The 20,839-nt window shown below is 38.7% G+C and overlaps 1 protein-coding gene across 5 annotated transcripts in view; it reads right to left on the minus strand.

The window, feature by feature from the left end:
* The window catches only part of NTNG1 (netrin G1), a 416,081-nt gene that overhangs the window by 164,125 nt on the left and 231,117 nt on the right, over positions 1–20,839 (minus strand). For all 5 annotated transcript variants that reach the window (XM_049880212.1, XM_049880213.1, XM_049880210.1 and 2 more), the window contains exon 3: positions 12,608–13,248. In XM_049880212.1, coding sequence (XP_049736169.1) covers positions 12,608–13,248 — 641 coding nt within the window. The remainder of the gene's footprint in view (positions 1–12,607; positions 13,249–20,839) is intronic.

Below are 20,839 nucleotides of genomic sequence, written 5' to 3' on the forward strand. Positions count from 1 at the left end.
CAGGCTATTCAAGTGGCCAATAGACATGTGAAAAAAATTTCAGCATCAGTAACCAAAAAAAACCAAACCTGTTGCAATCAAGTCAATTCTGACTCATAGCGACCCTATAGGGCAAAGAGGAACTTGCTCCATAGGGTTTCCAAGAAGCAGCTGGTAGATTCCAATTTTAACTGCCAATCTTTTAGTTAGCAGCCATGCTCCCAACTAGTGTGCCACCAGGGTTCCTCATCACTCATTCGAAGCCAAACCCAAACCCACTGCCGTCCAGTTGATTGTAACCCATAGCGACCCCATAGGGTTCCCAAGGCTGTAAATCTCTACTGCCCAGTCGCTGATGGTTTTAACCCACCAACCTTTTGGTGAACAGCTGACTGTTTTAACCACTGTGTCATCAGGGCTTCTTCATTAGCCTTTAGGGAGATGCAAATCAAAACCCCCCTTAGAATGGCAAAGATTAAAAAAAAAAAAATGCAGGGTGGGATGGAGGAAACAACCGCAGGTGTTGTCAAGGTTGTGGAGAAACTGAGACCCTTATCCATTGCCAGTGGGAATGTAAAATGGTACAGTGGCTATGGAAATCAATGTGGCAGTTCCTCAAAAAGTCGGACACAGAATTATCATACGACTCAGCAATCCCAGTCCTAGGTATAGACCCAGAAGTGAAGGCACGAACACAAACAGAAACCTGTACACAATGATCATTGTAGCACTTTTCACAACAGCCAAAATGTAGAAACAACCAAAATCTCCATCAACAGATGAATGGATGAACAAAATGTGGTATGTACATACAATGGAATAGTACTCAGCCGTAAAGAAAAATGAAGTCCTGATGCATGCCACAACACGGATTACCCTTAAAAACGTTATGCTCAGCAAAATCAGTGAGTCACAAAAGGGTAAATACTGTGCAATCTCACTTATATGTAATAAGCAAATATATAGAAACCAAAGCAGATTATTAGTGGTTACCAGGGATGGGAAGGGGGGGGGCTTGGATAGGAAGTATTGAGTTTATATTAGTAGTATAACCTGGAAAAAGATAGGGATAATAGTTGCACAATATGAAGAAAAAAAAAGTCAAACCAGTAGCGATCACAATCATATAATATTCTGAACTGGGGCCTTTGGGTTAATGAGATTTGTGAGTTTCCTACACTACATATTTAAAATATTGTCTCTCATTTAATTTTTTTCAAGTGAAAATTCGGAAACATATGCCAATACATAAATAATTTTTAAATTGTTCTTTCCGCTTTTGCTGTTGATTGATTGACTTTGTTTAGGTGACAGTTTCCTACCTATGAAAAGGAGGCAGAAATGGTATCCATAAGCTTACGCGCAGTGCAGTATTCTTGTTAATCTAAAATAGGTAGTTCCAAAAGTGATTTGAAGGCAGTAGTGTTTCAGTGGTAGCCTTCTGTGTGGGAGACTTGGGTTTGATTCACTGCCAGTGTACCTCATGCACAGCCATGTTACTATGAACAGGTTTCAGCAGAGCGTTCAGACTAAGACAGACTAGGAAGAAAGGCCTGGTTATATACTTCCAAAAATCAGCCAATGAAAACTCTACGGATCACAAAAGTTCAATCCTCAACAGATCCTGGATGGCACAGGACCAGGCAGCATTTAATTCCATTGTGCATGGGGTAACTACGAGTCAGGGGCTGGCTGAACAGTAGCTAATAACAACAAAAGTGACTTCCTGAATTGAAATATAGAACTACGTTGCAATGGAATCAACATACCACTCCATACAATCAACAGTACTATGAGAAAATTCCTAACACTAACACATTTGTTCGTGTATTCAGAGAACGAATAGAAATGATCTCTACTGAACTATTGACCTCATAGAGCTACAAAAAACGTTTACACTAAACGTTAGCCAATGACCATGGTCTCCTAACGTGTCAGGGAAAACCTCCAATCTGAGAGACTGAAAAACAGCAGGATCTTCCAATGATGCCAATCAGTGAATTAAGACAAAAATATAGTCCCAGAGGTTAGATAGAAGAGCTGATTGTACCCTTGTTTCCCATCACATAGGCATACAGATTGTAGCTAGAATATAGCTGGAATAGTTTTCCATACAAATGCTAAAGTTAAGTGATGGAGGAAATTATTTCACTTTTTCATTATGTGCTGTTCTGCCTACATATTTTTGTATTTCTTAAAAACGAGACGTCTTTCTTTTAATGACCCACTAGCTTAAAAATTCTACGGCACCTGGGAATTAAGGATAAAGAGACAAGCTCTAAAGTGGGTTGTTCTTGTGCACGCTAATGAAGTTCCTATTTAATTGGAGGAATTATTAGATACATTCTCTCCTTATAATGATGCAAACCTCAGAGGAAAACGAGCTGCTTATGCATATATTCTCTTTATAATTCAAGAAATCCTCAAGGATTAAAAAAAATATGCTCCAAGTAAGAATGCCACTCACTTGTCCATTTAAAGCAGTACATACCATACATCTTTATTCAAAGTGTTTCCACTGGAGTGAAGAAGCAATGCTTTAATTTTTTTTTTTATTATTATTATTTTTAATCATGGTTACTAAGCATTTCATTTAAATATCATATTTGCTGGTGGAATGGTTAAATATCTATTTAGCTTGGAAAAAATGACTTGGAAGACAGGGTTATTGATGGCAAATTTATGACATTTTATTATATGAAAGAGTCAGCACACCACTTATTCACTGCAGTTCCAGAAGGAAGAAGGTGGACCGATACGTGGAAGTTGAAAGGAAAAACAGATTGCCCTCAATTTAAGGATGAGCTTTTTAAAAATATGCTAGGGTAGTTGACCCTTTCTAAGATTTTCCATGAATACTTTCGCTCGTTTGTTTTAGTGTTTGCTGATGCCCATTAATAGAAATCAGTTGTAGATATTAAAGGTTTAAGGAAAACTTATGCGAAAAAAAATTAATATTGAGAAAATTTGTTTCATTTACTTACGTTTTCTCCACCAGAATATGTGAAAAAACTACCACCATTATTCGATTTTAGCAGTACAATACCTACACATAAAACAATATGATAAATTAGGCCATGAGCACCTTTTAATGCTGATAAAAAATGAGGTAAGAAGTATAGAGTTCAGATAAGCATATCTCTCTAGAGAGCAACCTGGTACAATGAATTATGGAGCCAAAAGTCAAGGAGAGGGCCACTCTGGAACATTCTAACAAGGGCAGAGCCACAAGACTTATTGGCTCACTCTTGCTATTTAAAGATGGCTCCTTTAGGAATTTTCTGAGCCCTCTATATGTACTACCTTTCTTCTGAAGTGCCTCAGCCTATAGAGCTGAAAACGCTATGGAGCACAGTTCCACTTGACACACATGGGGTCGTCATGAACCCGAGTCGACTTGATGGCAACTGGTTTCATATGTACTACACTCACTTCAGGCTGGTGTGGATGCGAGGGCATGTGGAGAAACATGAGGTGTGTAGTTAGCAACCTGATTTTGTCACTTTATTATAAGTGGATGCTCAAAAACAACTCATGAGACTTCTGTGGTCCTTAGTTTCCTCATTTGCAAAATGGGATTAAATAACACCTTGTAAATAACAAATTTGTGAGAATTAAAATAAGATACCTGAAAAGAATCATTTAAACTGAGTGCTATTCAAATATAAATGATTATTATTTAAATACATTAATGGACTATTAGAATTATTTTAACTCATTCTCTCTTTTGATTTCCTATTTCTCAAATTATTCTTTAATTTCCTTCATATGCTACCCTTAAAGGACAGTATTCCACAGGGTTCTGATCATAATCTTTTATTATTATAAGAAAATAAGAAAGAAAACCCCTGCAATATCAATGTCATCCATTCTCAAAACTTCAACCATCACATATAGGGTGACAATTTTCAAATTTAAATTCTTAGTTCAAACCTCTTTCTGGAATACCAGAGCAGTATTTTCAAATCCATAACTAGAATCTCACTGAAAATGGGATCACAAAAATAACTAACCAACTTACTAAACCAGTGCCCTTGAGGGATAGCAGACCATGAACTAAGATAAGCATGATTTTAACCAACTTACTAGTTAACTAAAATCATGCTTATCTTAGTTCATGGTCCACTATCCATTCAGTTAAATAAGTCTTTCCTTCATCTCTTTCTCAAAATATGAGTGGTCACCATATCTTACTGACTTTCTAAGCAAATCTCAAACCCTAGCATTATGACACCTTTTGTGAAATGTGAACAGTTTTTCTGGGCATTCCACTTGGATGCCAGGGCTTCAAGTTAATAGTTGCTTCAAGATTATGTAATGTTCTAGTTCTGCAGGCCACATTTTTTGTTAAACACAGCCATACTGGGATAGCTCCTACTACTGTCAGTTTAGAATGTTCCTCTTCTGTACTTAATTCATATGTGAAAGCCTATGTAATTTTCATTTTCCTATGACAGGGGTACTCAGAGGCTAAGCTGTAGGAATCCTTCAATGTCTTCTGGAGATGCTGAAGGTCCACAGGAGATGATGGGAGGAAAACTCCCAGGATCTTCTCTACTCCATCCACTCCAGACTACTTTGACTTCCTTAAAATGTTGTGCTGTTTTTAAGCATAATCTGTCTGCCTGGAATATCCATTCTTTCCCAGAAACTAAAGCACGTTTCCCAAGACATCGTACAAATGTCACATCTTCATCTAAACTTTTGGTAGGCCTTCCCAGATTAAATTAGTAGCTCTTTCTCGGCTACTTGGCACTTTACACCATCACATGTTAAAAACACTTAACCAACAGTGCTCTAGTTTTTGTTTATATGTCTGTGCCCACTCTGGATATCAGCTCCTTGAGAACAGAGACTGTGCCCTGTGCCTCTCCATATGTCCACTGTCTAACCAAGGATCGGATCTAGAGTGGAGGATAAGTATTTATTGGTGACAGAAAGAAGGAATGTGTTATAAAGGCAGAATCTGTTAAGTAGTAGTAAAGCCCAGCCTCAATAATTAGGACTACTGGAAAAGAATGGACAAATGCCAGGCCCAATGCTTTCAAATGCACCTTGGATGACATCTTTCACGTGAAAGGTGAAGAGTAAATTATTTTGGTAGATTTACCCAAATTGTGCTAGGAGAAAGATTTAGAGAACTTGCAAGATGATTAATGTTGTGAATTGAATTGTGTCCTAAAATATGTTGAAGGCCGAATCCCATACCTGTGACTGTGACCTTGTTAAGAAACAGGATTTTTCTTTTGTTACCTGTGAAGTTGAAGGTCAGACCAAAGTAGAATGGGTTCTAATCCCTTCTAAATGGTGGTTTATAAAAGGGGAGAACAGACCCAGGAACCGAGTTGCACACAGGAGGAGGACAGCATATGAGGATCCATCCATAAACTAAGAAACATCAAGAAACGCTTAGAGCTACCAGAAACTACAGAAGGATATTTTCCTAGAGTGGACAGAGAGAGCCTAGCCCTGATGATGCCATGAATTTGAACTTCTAGCCTCTATAACTGTAATTAAAATAGATTTCTGTTCTTTAAAGCCACCTACTTTTTGGTATTTTATTATGGAAACCATAGGAAACTAAGACAACTGATAGTCCTTTCATAATTAGTTTATCATTTCTGTGTTACATGGTTTTCCAAATTATTTGAGAAAATTTGGAAAATGCCCCTTTGCTTTTAAACTTTTACACTCCCCCCCAATATTCTTGCTTACCTGATATCACATATTTTTGCACAGACCATTTCAAAGCATTGCTTCAAGAAAGTGAATTTAAGCCTAATTATCTTGCCCTGTTGTTCTTAGGTGGCATTGAGTTGGTTCCAACTATAGCGACCTATGTACAATAGAACAAAATACTGCCTGGTCCTGTGTCATCCTCAAAATCCTTGCTATGTTTGAGCCCATTGTTGTAGCCACTGTGTAAATTTATCTCATTGAGGGACCTCCTCTTTTTTGCTGACCCTCTAATTTACCAAGCATGATGTCCTTCTCCAGGGACTGGTCCCTCCTGATAACACGTCCAAAGTATATTAGACAAAGTCTTGCCATCCTCGCTTCTAAGGATCATTCTGACTGAACTTCTTCCAAGTCAGATTTGTTCGTTCTCACAGTGCATGGTATATTCAATATACTTCTCCAACACCATAATTCAAAGGCATCAGTTCTTCTTTGGTCTGTATTCATTGTCCAGAGTTCACATGCATATGAGGCAACTGAAAATACCATGATTTGGGTCAGGTCACCTTAGTCCTCGAAATGACATCTTTGCTTTTTAACACTTTAAAGAGGTGTTTTGCAGTACATTTGCCCCCATGCAATGCATCATTTGATTTCTTGACTGCTGCTTCCATGGACATTGATTGTGTATTCAAGCAAATCAAAATCCTTGACAACTTCAATCTTTTCTCGTTTATCGTGACGCTGCTTATTGGACCAGTTGTGAGAATTTTTGTTTTCTTTATGTTGAGGTGTAATCCATACTGAAGGCTGTAGTTTTTGATCTGCATCAGTAAGCGCTTCAAGCCATCTTTGCTTTCAGCAAGCAAGACTGCGTCATCTGCATATCCCAAGTTGTTCATGAGTCTTCTTCTAATCTTGATGCTGCATTCTATTTCATTGATTCCAGCTTCTTGGATTATTTGCTCAGCATACAGATTGAATAAGTATAGTGAAAGGATACAACCCTGATGCACAGCTTTCCTGATTTTAAACCATGCAGTAGCCCCTTGTTCTGTTTGAAGGACTGCCTCTTGTTCTCTGTACAGTTCCTTCATGAGCCCAATTAAGTGTTATAGAATTCCCATTCTTCTCAATGTTATTCATAATTTTTTATGATCTACATAGTCGAATGCCTTACCATAGTCAGTAAAACACAGGTAACCATCTTTCTGGTATTCTCTGCTTTTAGCCAAGATCCATCTGATATCTGCAGTGGTATCACTCATTCTACATATTTTTCTCAATTTGGCTTTTGAATTTCTGGCAGTTCCCTGTGGATGTACTGCTGCAACTGTTTTTGAATGATCTTCAGCAAAATTTTACATGAAGGTGATATTGATGATATCGTTCAATAATTTCCACATTTTGTTGGATCAGCTTTCTTTGGAATGGGCACAAATACGAATCTCTTCTAGTCTGTTGGCCAGGTAGCTGTCTTCCAAATTTCTTGTCAGAGACGTGTGAGCACTTTGTTTGTTGAAACATCTCAATTGGTATTTTGTAAATTGCTGGGGCCTTGTTTTTTGCCAATGCCTTCAGTGTAGCTCGGACTTCTCTTCAATATCGTAGGTTCTTGATCATATGCTACTTCCTGAAATGGCTGAATGTTGACCAATTCTTTTTGGTACAGTGACTCTTGTGTATTCCTTCCATCTTCTTTTGATGCTTCCTGTGTCGTTAAATATTTTGCCCATAAAATCTTTCGCTACTGCAACTTGAGGCTTGAATTTTTTCTTCAGTTCTTTCAACTTGAGTAATGCTAAGCATGTTCTTCCTTTATAGTTTTTTAATTCCAGGTCTTTGCACATTTCATCATAATACTTTGCTTTGTCCTCTTGAGCTGCCTTTTGAAATTTTCTGTTCAGCTCTTTTCCTTCATCATTTCTTCCATATGCTTTAGCTACTCTATGTTCAAAAGCAAATTTCAGAGTCTCTTCTGACATTCAATTTGGTCTTTTCTTTCTTTCCTGTCTTTTTCATGAGCTGTTGCTTTCTTCGTGTATGATGTCTTTAATGTCATTCTACAACTTGTCTGGTCTTCTGTCATTTGTGTTTAGTGTGTCAAATCTGTTCTTGAGATGGTCGCTAAATTCAAGTGGGATATACTCTAGGTTGTAATCTGGCTCTCATGGGCTTATTTTAATTTTATTCAGCTTCAACTTGAACTTGAATATGTACAACTGATGGTCTGTTCCACAGTTGGCCCCTGGCCTTGTTCTGAGGATATTGAGCTTCTCCATCATCTCTTTCCACAGATATAGTTGATTTGATTCCTGTGTATGCTATCTGGAGAGGTCCACGTGTAAGGCTGTCATTTATGTTGTTGAAAAAAGGTATTTCCCATGAATATATCGTTGGTCTTGCAAAATTCTATCATGCAATCTCCAGCGTCATTCCTGTCACTATGGCCATATTTTCCAACTACTGATCTTTCCTCTTTGTTTCCAACTTTCACATTCTAATCACCAGTAATTATCAATGCATGTTGATTGAATGTTTGATCAATTTCAGATTGTAGAAGTTAATAAAGATCTTCAAATTCTTCATCTTTGGCATAAGTGGTTGGTATGTAAATTTGAATAATAGTTCTATTAACTGGTCTTCCTTGTAGGCATATGGATATTAGCCTATCATTGACAGGATTGTACTTCAGGACAGATCTTGAAATGTCCTTTTTGACAATGAATGTGATGCCATTCCTCTTCCATTTGTCATTCCTGGCATAGTAGACTATATGATTGTCCGATTCAAATCAGGCAGTACCAGTCAGTGCATTTCAGCTAACGCCTAGGATATCAATCTTCAAGCATTTCATTTCATTTTTGACACCTTCCAATTTTCCCAGATTCATACTTTGTACATTCTACATTTCAATTACTAATGCATGTTTGCAGCTATTTCTTCTCATTTTGAGTTATGGCACATAAGGAAATGAAGGTCCCGAATGCTTTACTCCATCCACATCCTAAAGGCTGACTCTACTTTGAGGAGGCAGCTGTTCCCCAGTTGTATTCTGAGTGCCTTCCAACCTGAGGGGCTCATATTCAGGCACTGTATCAGATAAGGTTTTCATTGGCCAGTTTTTTCAGAGGTAAATTGCCAGGTCCTTCTTCCAGGTCTTCCTTATTCTGGAAGCTCCACTGTAAACCTGCCTACCATGGGTGACACTGCTGGTATTTGAAACACTGGTAGCATAGCTTTCAGCATCACAGCAACTTGGAAGGCACCATAATATGACAAACTGACAAATGAGTTATTTTGACCTAATTATAGCAAATACCAAGTGGCAACTTTCAAACAGTGATGGTTTATAAACATAAATTTGATTCTTCCTGAGAATGCAAATGTTAGGCCACTTCTCAGTTCTGACACCCAATAGAGTGACTTCTATAGTATTGTTTTTTGGTTCTTCTTCTACAGGCAAACAATGGAGGCATAAGAGGCAGAGTTAACTCTGTAAATAGTAACCGAGAGCCAACTACCTGTAAGGAGCTCGGATAGACACTGAGAAAAAATATTGATAATTACACTTATAAATATTGTGTATAAAGACAAGTTATGGAGATGTGGATTAGAGTTTTCTAGGCCACTAAGAAAAGTTCTCACAATTCTGTCTTAAAGTTCTTGTTAAAAAACAATTTCTATTATCTCATGTCTGAAACCAGTGGTGTGAAACAAAGCCACTAGCATGTCTTACAATGAAATGAACACATTACAAAACGATCATTTGTCTTTCAGATTTAACAATTATTACAATAAATTACATTGCTTCCTTGAAATTGCTCACTTCAAAGAAACAATAAGTAATGTTAAGTTTACATTCTATTAAATCTATGAATCTGACAAATATGTCCAGTTTTTCAATTAGTTTAATTATGGAAAATTTAGAATAAAACAAAATACTTAGAAATATAAATTTCCAATTATATAACTAACAAAACATTTTTTGACGTTATCTCTACGTGGCAGCCTTTGAATTAACCCCCTGTCTGTATAAAAAGAGGTTTAGAACAAACATCTACTCTTCAATTCTCCTCTTACCCCTCATCTGGGTAGATTTTATTTATGCATTAGTTGACCTTTTTGGCCATTACAACCATCTTGCTTCAGCAGTTAATTAACACAAGTACCATAATTTAATACAGTTAATGCTACTTGATGCTCTTTAATGTATCTTCCATTAGTGATATTATTGTAGTATTACCCTGTAAATTAAAACGAGATCAAGACGAAGAGATCCGCTCTTTAATTAAGGTACTGGCACACTGCACTCGTCTATTATTCACTAGAGAAAATCACCCTGATTTACTGAAGCAGGACATCCATAAGTCAGAATTAGTTCATGAAGATTACTAGGTTTACTGAACAACGTAAGTACTATGGAGTCACTGAGATTGCCAACAGCCGAGCTTCCTCTTTTTCTGCCATTACATTAATAAATACACAATGAGAGAAAGTAAGTTGAAGCAAAATAAGTACACGTCAAAAGAGGACTAATATTTTATGATAAGATTATAGTTGTCACCGAAAAAAGAGGTATCAAAAGTGTCACATGCCCAAAAGAACACAAATGCTACATTAGTTTATTGACAACCAAAACACCATTATTATGGCAAACAAGACTTTGAAACATAAAGGCTATGTATACACGTGCGTGCACGCATGCACACACACACACAAAACCAGTGAATTTGAATTTAAGTAAAGACTCTCCAACTATTTTTGTTTCATACCTTAATACTTCAAGGTAAAAAAAAAAAAAAAAAAAATCCTGTATTCTCAGTCATTATTCCATGGATATTTATCTCCCATCTCCATTCCTCTTTCCCAGAATAACTCATGTCAATTTCCACATTATGGTGGGGCAGGTGAGTGACAAGTAGAAAAACATCATTATCATTATCAGATGAAGACATGTAAAGGCATGTAGAAAAGTTGCAATCATTTTCCAGTGGGATATTGGGGGGGGGGGTGCCAGGAAACAAATAGCACAGTTTATAGTTATGATATTCTTGAAATGGAACGTTTAGAACTTTCTTTTTTCAGAGAGCATAAATTAGTATTCAATCCTACTATAGGTTATTTTCTATGTAAAAAAAAAAAAAAACCTTAGACTGTTATCAATTGTAAAATTACTAATGGTAAAATCATTATATCTATGTTAAAAGGCCCTTGAACCAGGCATCAACTCAACGTTTCCTTTTAGTAGCTCCATCATGAGCAGATCTGCTCTGTATAACTTAAAAGCTGGAGACAGGTCCCAGCCGTCAGGCCTTGCTCCTTTAATCCCTTCTCTATGACTAAAAATACCCGGACCATCTGGTGCTTAGTGCAGTACTTGCCAGCATCAGTTTTGCCCTGAGGAATTTGGACAGAGTTTGGAGGTGACAGAAAGGGACTTTATGGAAGGGGCTCACCTCCATTGGACGTTTCTCCCTTGCCCAGCTGCTTCCTCAACAGCTTACAGTTGACTGGTGAACAAGAAAAGACAGTGGAGGTGAGTCCAGACAAGGGAGGAGGGCTCCTCCAAACCCCTCAGAACCACTGAAATGCGGCTGGAACTCACTACTATGCTGAGGGACAAAAGAAAAGCAGTCCACATGATGAGATTCTATATTTCTAACATCATCCTTAAGAACAGGGACCTCTTCTTTTATCATAGAGATACAATAGCACCATTATCAAAGATAGGTTGGGACAACATCTAAAAGGCCAGGAAGTCTCAACTCCTTTCCAGTTTCTAAGAACTGGTATGCCCAAAGGGATGCTAAAAGCCACTAAATTGAACAAATCCTGCCTTATCAGCTTAAAACTTATGAATACTTAATTAACCTACATGATTTATACATCATTTATATTCTTATCTTCATATATCTTGATTTAAAGCTATCTTTGCAGTTTTAGAGTGATTATTGATTTTCTTCCCTTTTCCCCATACTGCTGCATAGTCTTACCTTCAGTTTTCCCTACTCATTATCTCAGGCTTCGACTTCCATCGTTTCATTATTCTGATACACCACATAGGAAAATCTGGTTGTTGGCCTCTATGTAGGTGGTCTGGGTTCTCATCATCCAAGTTTTTCATTAAACCTCTTGAAAATTCTTAGGAACTTGTTCAATCGTGTCTCTGGTATGTTACCAAAACCAAAGACATCCCTGACTGTGACCATTGATGTGCTTCAACTTTAGTTTCTGGTCCATCTCTAATTTACCTACATGATGAAGGGGGCTCGACTCACTCAGGTGCAGATTTTAAAGGGTAGTATATATATTTTAAGATAATAACATCAAAAACTTGAAAAGTAGATTTTGCCCCTCTTTAACAAATGCATTATGTTTCCTAGATGTTTTTGGTTCTTCATTAATAAATTTGAAGAAATAAAGCTTTCATTTCTGGAATGTTTTGTGCAATATCACCAAGCATAAGCATTGTGAAACCCTCTCTTAGGAATATAATAGACTCATGAGTGCGGTTGAGGAAACAAAGAAAATTGCTGGTTTCCAAATGGTTCCTTGCATTTAAAAACAATGATAAGATATATTTCTTGCTTTTCACTCACTTATAGAGCAAACAGTCTGCTCCCCTTGGCTTCTGCCTTAAGAACTTAAACCACCTCCTGACCCAAGAAGTTGCTTTGCCTCGAATAAAATGCTTACTATTGGTTTTTATTATCATACGCCTTCGCCTAAATACTAAGGAATCCTGCCTATTTTGCCACAGCAAGTCTGGGATTACAAATTACTTCTGAGTAAGAAGGGTCTCAAATGCCTTCAGCGTACCTCTAGGCTGCTGTTCCTCAGAAAACATTTCAGTAGAAATTGACACCTGTCACTCTCAGGCGTGGGACCAACACACTGACATTTCGCTTGGACACACCTGTTCCCTTTCAAGTCAGAGTTCTCTTACCTTCCTTGTACCTTTATGTCTGAGATGGCGTAAAAGTAGCGTGCCAAGTGTTGCTCATCTACAAATATTTCCCCGATGGCTGGTCTCAAAAGCCTTATCCTCAGGTCTGTGACTGTAAAGAAATCTCTGAGTTTCTTGGTTGTATCCAGCTGTCCGTAAAGGGAAGCCATATTGCGTAGCCGAGGTCCCGCAAAAAACGCGAATCTGTCTTTGATTTCAAAGTTGATGATTTTGCTATTTGTCATATACCCCGTGGAGTACTCTTCTGTGCAAATGATTTCTAAGACTGTATGCTGTGATAAATCCTTCACAGATTTAGGATCCATGTGAAAAGCATCTAAGCAGTCTGTAGCGTAATACTGATAGGGCTGCCATGTTCGTCCATAATCGAGAGATTTCTCCAGGATCATTTGGTCTGGACGTCCAGATTCAAAGGTAATAATTATATTGTCTGTGAGCTCAATGGTTTTGCTCCAAGACAGCGTGATGTTAACCTGGAGAGGCTTGGGATACTCCTTCCAAGTAGCAGACTGCCAGAATGTGGAGGGATGTCTTCCTTCAAAATCAAACATCAGCTCAGGGGGGTGTGCCAGCTCAGGGGTGCTTGCGTCACACTCATTATTGCACATGTAGGGGTTGCCCTATGGAAGAAGAACAAAAGAGGGTGCATCAAAACACTGGTTTGACACAAGTCTTGCCAGATTGCTGTTGCTGAGTAAGAAGCTAGAAAGGAAGAAAAAAAATAAATAAATAACAGTTTGCAGTAATCATTTTTTATTTGCCCTAACTGGATTCTCCTCTTTAACAGCTTCAAAAAAAAAAAAAAAAAAAAGGCAATATGGCAATTTTCTTGTCTTGCTTCCTCTCATAGACTTTAAGAAATGAAAACAGTTTCTTTATCCCATATGTGTTAGACCCATAATGTGGTCACAGAAGCACAAAGACATCGAGCAACTGTCTCACAGCTCAATACCTCCGCTTCATCTTAGAGAGATGCTATGGAAGAGCACAGGAAATTCCTCTCTGCCTCAAGGACAGTCCTCAAAAGCAGAGTTCTTTCAAAAGTCATTTTTCAAGCAAACCTTTAGAATTAGCAATGAACCATACCTACCTGTGTCCTGTTTAGGAAACAATAGCCCCATACAATGTTCAGCTTCTTCTCACTTTGCATCAAATCCCTTATACTTAACTGGGTCCCCGCTTCATAAAGTCTGCTTTTAAAGCATGTACTTTGTTCACCACAGATCATTAAAATGTGGTACACTACAGGCTCTGGGGCTTGGTCCAAACATCTGCCAAGCTATTAGCTGGAAGACAAAGGGATTGCTCAGGAAAAACTTGGTGGTGGGTCTGGGGAGTGTGCTCCAAGTTATCAAGACAGGAAAATCATCCCCCTGCTCAGGAGGATGTTGCAAAGAGCCACAGCCACTTGATACCTTACTCTGTGCCCGGCCCTCATCCATGGATATTAGCCATTATTATTATTCTCCCTCTCACAAAGGCTACTTCTTTTACCTTCCACTTGAACAAATCTCCTTGCTGTATCACAAGTCAGAGCATCACTTAGGCAATGCTAAATGACTGTTCTCAGCTGTTGTCAGTAGATTGTGGGGCCGATGAGTGGTTCCCAGATTTTTGTTTATTTTGTTTTTAAGAAAACAACTGGTTTCATTTGGAAACAATTGATCAGGTATTTCGCTCCTACCCTGTGCTAGGTAATTATGACATGGATGGGGTGCAACAATCGATCCTCTGACCCTCCATCCTTAGGCTTTCTCTTGTAAATACACTTAGAATTGTTTTTGTTTTTTTTCTTTTTCAGGAACTGAGTTTTTCATCATACCTGTGGGATGCATGAACTGGGTCTCAAATAGTGAATTTACTTTGGACGCTGACATTCAGTTACCAGCTGACTCCTGTGAAATGTAAGACGAACATTGGAGCACTGCTCTGGCTTCCCTAGAGGCAGCTTTCTCCTACCTAGTCAGCTAATACTCATTCTCTCTCTCCCGTTAATGCAGCTGAATCCTGATACTGGCAACAGGTTTGGGGGACTCAAGTATTACTGAGATGGGGTAGGAGAAAGGAGAGAGAAGGTACATTATTTGAGAAACAAAACGGTTTTAAAAATACGTTCAAGGCATCTGTGATAATGGAAATGTTTCTGTACTTTTCTCTCAAATTTCAATTCTATATTCCTGATCCCAGCGTCTGTGGCCCTATTTATAGATCCCCTCCAAAACAAGCCAAGGCGGGGGGGGGATAAGTTTCTGTTCCAGGTGGAATAAATCACCAAATTTATTATTATTTAAACTCTCTTAAGCATACTAGGGAGCCAAAAGCAAAGCTCTGCAAACTGGCAAAGGCTTTTTATGGAGGGCTATAAATATTGTGGAATCTGTCAGGATTTATAAATTCTAAATATATGCAAATGCACACTTTACTGGCAGGGGTCAGGTTTACACAAATCACACCTTCATCTGAAATTTACTGAAAAAATATGGTCACTTCAAAATCTGTCAGCTTGTAACCATCTGCACAATGATTAACTTAGATGCTACCACCTTCCCCCTGACAAAAGTGTCTTCATTTGAGGTCATGGATATTGAAACGCAGGGAATCAACTCTGCAGGATGCACCAAAGTAAGTTCACATTAAGTGCTGCCGAGAGACAGCATTCATTCACCTTCAGTAGAGGTGCACAGAGCTTTTCAGATGGGACAGGAAGCCATGATGAGAGAAGGAGGAACGCCAGGCTGATTCTTGGAGTGGGTCTCTTGTGGATTGAATTGTATCCCTTCAAAATGTGTTAGAATTCTAACCACTGCACCTGTGAATGTAATCCTGTCTGGAAATAGGGATTTCCTTGTTATATTAATGAAGCCACATTGCTGTAGGGTGTGTCCTAAACCTAATCACTTCTGCATTATAAAAAGAGCAGATTAGACGCAGAGGCATGCACAAAAGGGGGAAGACAAACTCCACGTGAGGATCCTCTACAAACCAAGGACCGTCTAGGGCTACAGACAAGGAAAATGTCAACACTGTTGAGACCCTGATTTGGACTTACAGCATATAAAACTGAGAGAATAAATTTCTGTTATTTAAAACCATTCGTTTATGGTATTCCTGTTACAGCAAAACTAGGAAACTAAGACAGGGTCACTACTAACAAACTTCTGTCTTAGAAAATATGCTAGAAGAAATCTAAAAGGCAGTCATTCCTACATTCAATGAGGGGTGTTGATAATAACCACCTTCTATTATTGGGTTTTTGGGTTATTATTTATTATGTGCCAGACATTTTACATACAGTATAATGGATAATCTTTACATAGCCCTATAAGGTAGGTATCACTATCTTAACCTTACAGAAGAGGGAACTGAGGCATATAGAAGTGTAAATAAATTTGCCCAAGGTCACAAAAAGCAAATAAAAGGAAGAGCCAAAGTCAATGGAATTCTCTAGGATGCAACCCAGCCTTAGAACCTACGTTGACTGATAGAAGGGAAAGGTCTAAGACCAAATTTGGGAAACACGACATAAGATCTCCTTGTTTGGAGAGTCTTTATGAGCATTATCATACATCTGAGATGCCTTGAAGTTAAGAATCTTGCTTATCTTCATGTTATATCTGCTTATCCAAATATATTTGGCCATGGAGTTCCTTTTTGGTTTAACCCTTTGCCATAGAGTTGATTTCAACTCATAGGGACCTATAGGAGCAGAGTAGAACCGCCGTATAGGATTTTCAAGGCTATAATCTTTATGAAAGAAATACAGCTAGAATGCTCCTTAGAAGCAAGGATGGCGAGACTTCCTCTCGCTTACTTTGGACATGTTAACGGGAGGGGCCAGTCCCTGGAGAAGGACATCATACTTGGTAAAGCAGTGGGTCAGCGAAAAAGAGGAAGACCCTCAATGAGGTGGACTGACACAGTGGCTGCAACAATGGGCTCAAACATAGCAATGATTTTGAGGATGGCGCAAGACCGGGCAACATTTCATTCTGTTGTACACAGGGTCGCTATGAGTTGGAACTCACTCGACAGCACCTAATAACAACAGCAACAATCTTTATAAGCGCTAACTGCCACATCTTTCTCCCTTGGAGCGTTTGGTGGGTTCAAAACGCTGACCTTTCGGTTAATAGCCGAGTGCTTAATGACTGCACCATCAAGTCTCCTTCTTTTTGGCTAGTAGCCCTTATTTATATCCTGTAGAAGTAAAGTCCTGAAGCACATCCTTTGGGATTCTCTGCTCTGTATTACTTTTAAAACTGTGGATATATGGATGCCTAAGGATCCCTGGCAGCACTATGGTTAAGGGCCTGGCTGCTAACCAAATGGTTGGTGGTTCAAAGCCACCAGCTACTGTTTGGGAGAAAAGACCTGGCGATTTGCTCCAGCGAAGACTACAGCCTAGTAAACCCTATGGAGCAGTTCTTCTCTGTCCTATAGTGTTGCTATGAGTCTGACTTGACTCGATGGCAATGGGTTATGAGTCAGAATTGACTCGATGGCACACAACAATAACAACAGGAGTACCAGACAACCTACAGTTTTAGTCTGTTAGTGAAGATGTGGCATATAAAGCGCTGTTTCTCCTTCTGATTCACAGGAATACCCTTTCATTGGAGCTTAGGATGGATGTTTACAGCAAATAAGAATCAAACTGTTGTTCTTCTAAATGCATGCCAAGATGGAGAGAAATTTTTTACTGGTTTGCACAGATCTGATATTTTAAAAAAGATATTTTAGGCACCTAAAAAATGAGAGAAAAGCTACGTGCACTCAACCACTATTTATTGAGTATTCCTGTGAAACAGAAGGAGAAACAGCGCTTTATATGCCACGTCTTCACTAACAGACTAAAACTGTAGGTTGTCTGGTACTCCTGTTGTTATTGTTGTGTGCCATCGAGTCAATTCTGACTCACAATTGGTGGTGTAGTGGTTAAATGCTGTGTATGCTAACCAAAAGATCTGCAGTTCGAATTCACCAGGTGCTCCTTGGAAACTCTATGGGGCAGTTCTACTCTGTCCTACAGGGTCACTATGAGTCGGAACTGACTAGACAGCAACGGGTTTGGTTTTTTGGTTTTTTGACTACTGTATTCATCTCTGGGTAGTGCAAATGGTTAATATACTCAGCTACTAACAGAAAGGTTGGAGATTCAAGTCCACACAGAGGTGCCTCAGAAGAACGGTTCTTCAGCCTACTTCAGAACTATGGAGCACAGTTCTCCCCGGACACACATAGGGTCATCATGAGTCAATGGCAACTGGCTGGCTGGCATTAAAAAAACAAAAGAAAACAAAAATAAGCCCCACTGCCATTGGGTAAATTTTGACTGATAGCAATCCTACAGGACAGAATAGAACTGCCCCATAGTGTTTCTAGGCAGTAATTTTCACAGACGTGGACTGCCCCGTCTTTCTCCCTCAGAGCAGCTTGTAGGTTTGAACCACCAACATTTCTGTTAGCAGCCGAGCACTTAGCCACTGTACCACCAGAACTCCTTGGCTGGCATTACTGTACTGTTATTATACTACCCATAAAAAGACCAAACTGGTTATTGTCCAGTCTATTCAGACTCATGGCAACCCCATGTGTCACATAGTAGAATTGTTTCACAGGGTTTTTTTGGCAGTTATCTTTATGGAAGCAGATCACCAGGCCCTTCATCATGGTGCAACTGGGTGGATTTAAACTGTCAACTTTTAGGTCAGTAGCCAAGAGCAAACTGTTTGCACCTCCCAGGGACCATTATTACTATACTATACTATTGCTATACTACTATTACTACCTTTAAGTCACTTGTCTTGGCTCTAGCCATACAGCAGTGAACAAATTCAAGTCCTTGCTTTCAGTGAAGCTTCCATCCTAGTTGAGGGAGATACAACAAATAAATACATGTTTTCTAATGTAACATGGCAGTAACTGCAATGGAGAAAAATAAAGCCAATTAAAGGGGAGCTGGTGCTGAGGAGAGGGATAGTGATTGTAATTTTTTATTTGGAGGTCAGAAAAGGTCTCCCCAATAACGTGACATTTGAGCTGATTAAGAACAATTCCCAGTATACACTGGTGATGATCAGAGGAGGTTGACCGGAATGACAGTTGCGACCTTCAGGCGACTCTATTGTTCGTGATAATTTCAACAGCATACAATTTATTGAAATTGATGGGTAAACAAATCATTTCAAATGAGAATCTACACCAAATGACTATAGATATGAAAAAGAAAAAAAAAATCAATTGAACCTTTGTCCTCATTTCACAGCACTGATGTTCCTTCAGGAGATTAATGATTTGATGGTCATTAACATAACTTACTGAGAGACAATGACATTGAGAGAAAATTAACAGGGGGGAAAAAAAAAGATTGCATTGTGATCCCTTAAGAAGAAACCCTGCATTTTAGGTGAGAGAGAAAGAACAAAAGAAGAAACCTGAAGAAGCAGAAAATCTTACCATTCCCCAAAGAAAAAGGAAGAGAGATTACATACTGAAATATTTAGTGTAAATATTTCACATGGGTGTGATCTGTAATACTGTTGTTACAGAGAATTATCAATATAAAAACAATTGCTGTTAAAGGGATTAGATTAATTAAATTTTCAACTACTTCAACCCCACCCTAATCCTCTTTAATACCATCAACAATGACATTTATATAGGAAAATGCAACTTTCCCCTACTTAGGAAAGCAAAGAACACTTCTTGCTGCTAAATCTAATAGACTCAGGCATTAGCAAGTGTAAGTAATTATTTTGTTGCCAGCAGGCAGCCTTAAATAGATTTAATTTAAGTCCTACAAGCAACAGATCCTTAGCTGGTTGTCTATGGACAAAAAGAAAATATTTATGACTGTGCTAATACTATTTACGCAATTAAGATATGCCTAAATAATTAAACAGATATTGCTGCTAAATAGTTTTATAACAATTAGAAAGATTGTGAAGTTTAATTTCTTTTTTTTTAAGTATGTTAATATTTTTACTTCTGGGAAAATTGAAGTTAGTTATTAATTAGCAATTTGTAGCTAAAGTGGAACGCTGTTGTTTTTCCTTAACCTGCTTTCAGAAGTTAGAAGGAAAAATAAAATTTGAGACAAGCTTTTACTGTTTATTGTTTCTGTTGATGAAGGTGTCTTCTTCCTGGCAAGTGACATTCTGAAAAAAACACCCTTTCACCTCAGATCTGCTAGGCCCTTCAGAGTAATTAAAAAAAAAAAAAAAAAATTCCATGTAAGCCGTATTAATGCAATAGTTGTGGTTGCTATTATTTTGACCTTGCCCTTTCAAGCTCTGCCTATTGGCAAACTACTGGGAATGACAGTTGGAAATGAAGGAAATTCTCATGGGAGATTGACTACTAGACCGTAAGTTACATACCAACCTGGCATGTACTTACAAGTGGTTGTGAGAAGCATTTGGGTTCACACTTAAGCCGAGGGTTAACACTTAAATCAATCGTGAAAACAGTGACAGAGCTGCTTCACACCCATTTGCATCTGGCTTGTCTTTGCTTGTTTTATTGGGAGGTGACAGTAAAGACACAAAGACAAGGGGAGCAAAAGCAGATGCTGAGGTAGCACTTCTGACCTGTTCCTGCTGTGAGTCTAAAACTGATACAACACTTCGCCAACGTAAGACCTTTAAAAGGGGAAAGAAATTGGTAGCTGAACCTAGTGCGGATCTCTCCGAGATGAACCATGATGCCATGCTTTAACTACTAGGCTGTTTCCTAAATGGCTTCGTTTCCTCCTCGCTTACTCCAGCTCACTGGGGGCCAGCCAAGCAGGACCGTTTCAGGGAAGCTGGTGATTGTTCTCTTCATATCAGAGATGTAATTTTTGAATGAAAAGCACTCCCATTCTCAGTCCATTCTTGGAACTTCTCCACCACTCCTTCTTGCCCCAAGTCATTCTGCTCCTAGATTATTGCTTCACTACAATGTGGGTAAAACCCACCAGTTGCCATTGAGTTGATTTTGATTCATGGCAACCCCATGTGTATCACGGTAGGACGGTGCTCCATAGGGTTTTCAGTGGCTGATATTTTGGAAGTACATCGCCAGACTTCTCTTCCAAAGTGCCTCTGGGTGGATTCAAACCACTAACTTTTTAGTTAGCCATTGAGCATATTAACAATTTGCACCACCCAGGGACTCCAGAACATGGGTAGGTTCCTTCTTTATGCCCCTTCTGAAGATACTCAGAGACTC

The sequence above is a fragment of the Elephas maximus genome, chromosome 3 (assembly GCF_024166365.1).
Source record: "Elephas maximus indicus isolate mEleMax1 chromosome 3, mEleMax1 primary haplotype, whole genome shotgun sequence".
NCBI lineage: Eukaryota > Metazoa > Chordata > Mammalia > Proboscidea > Elephantidae > Elephas > Elephas maximus.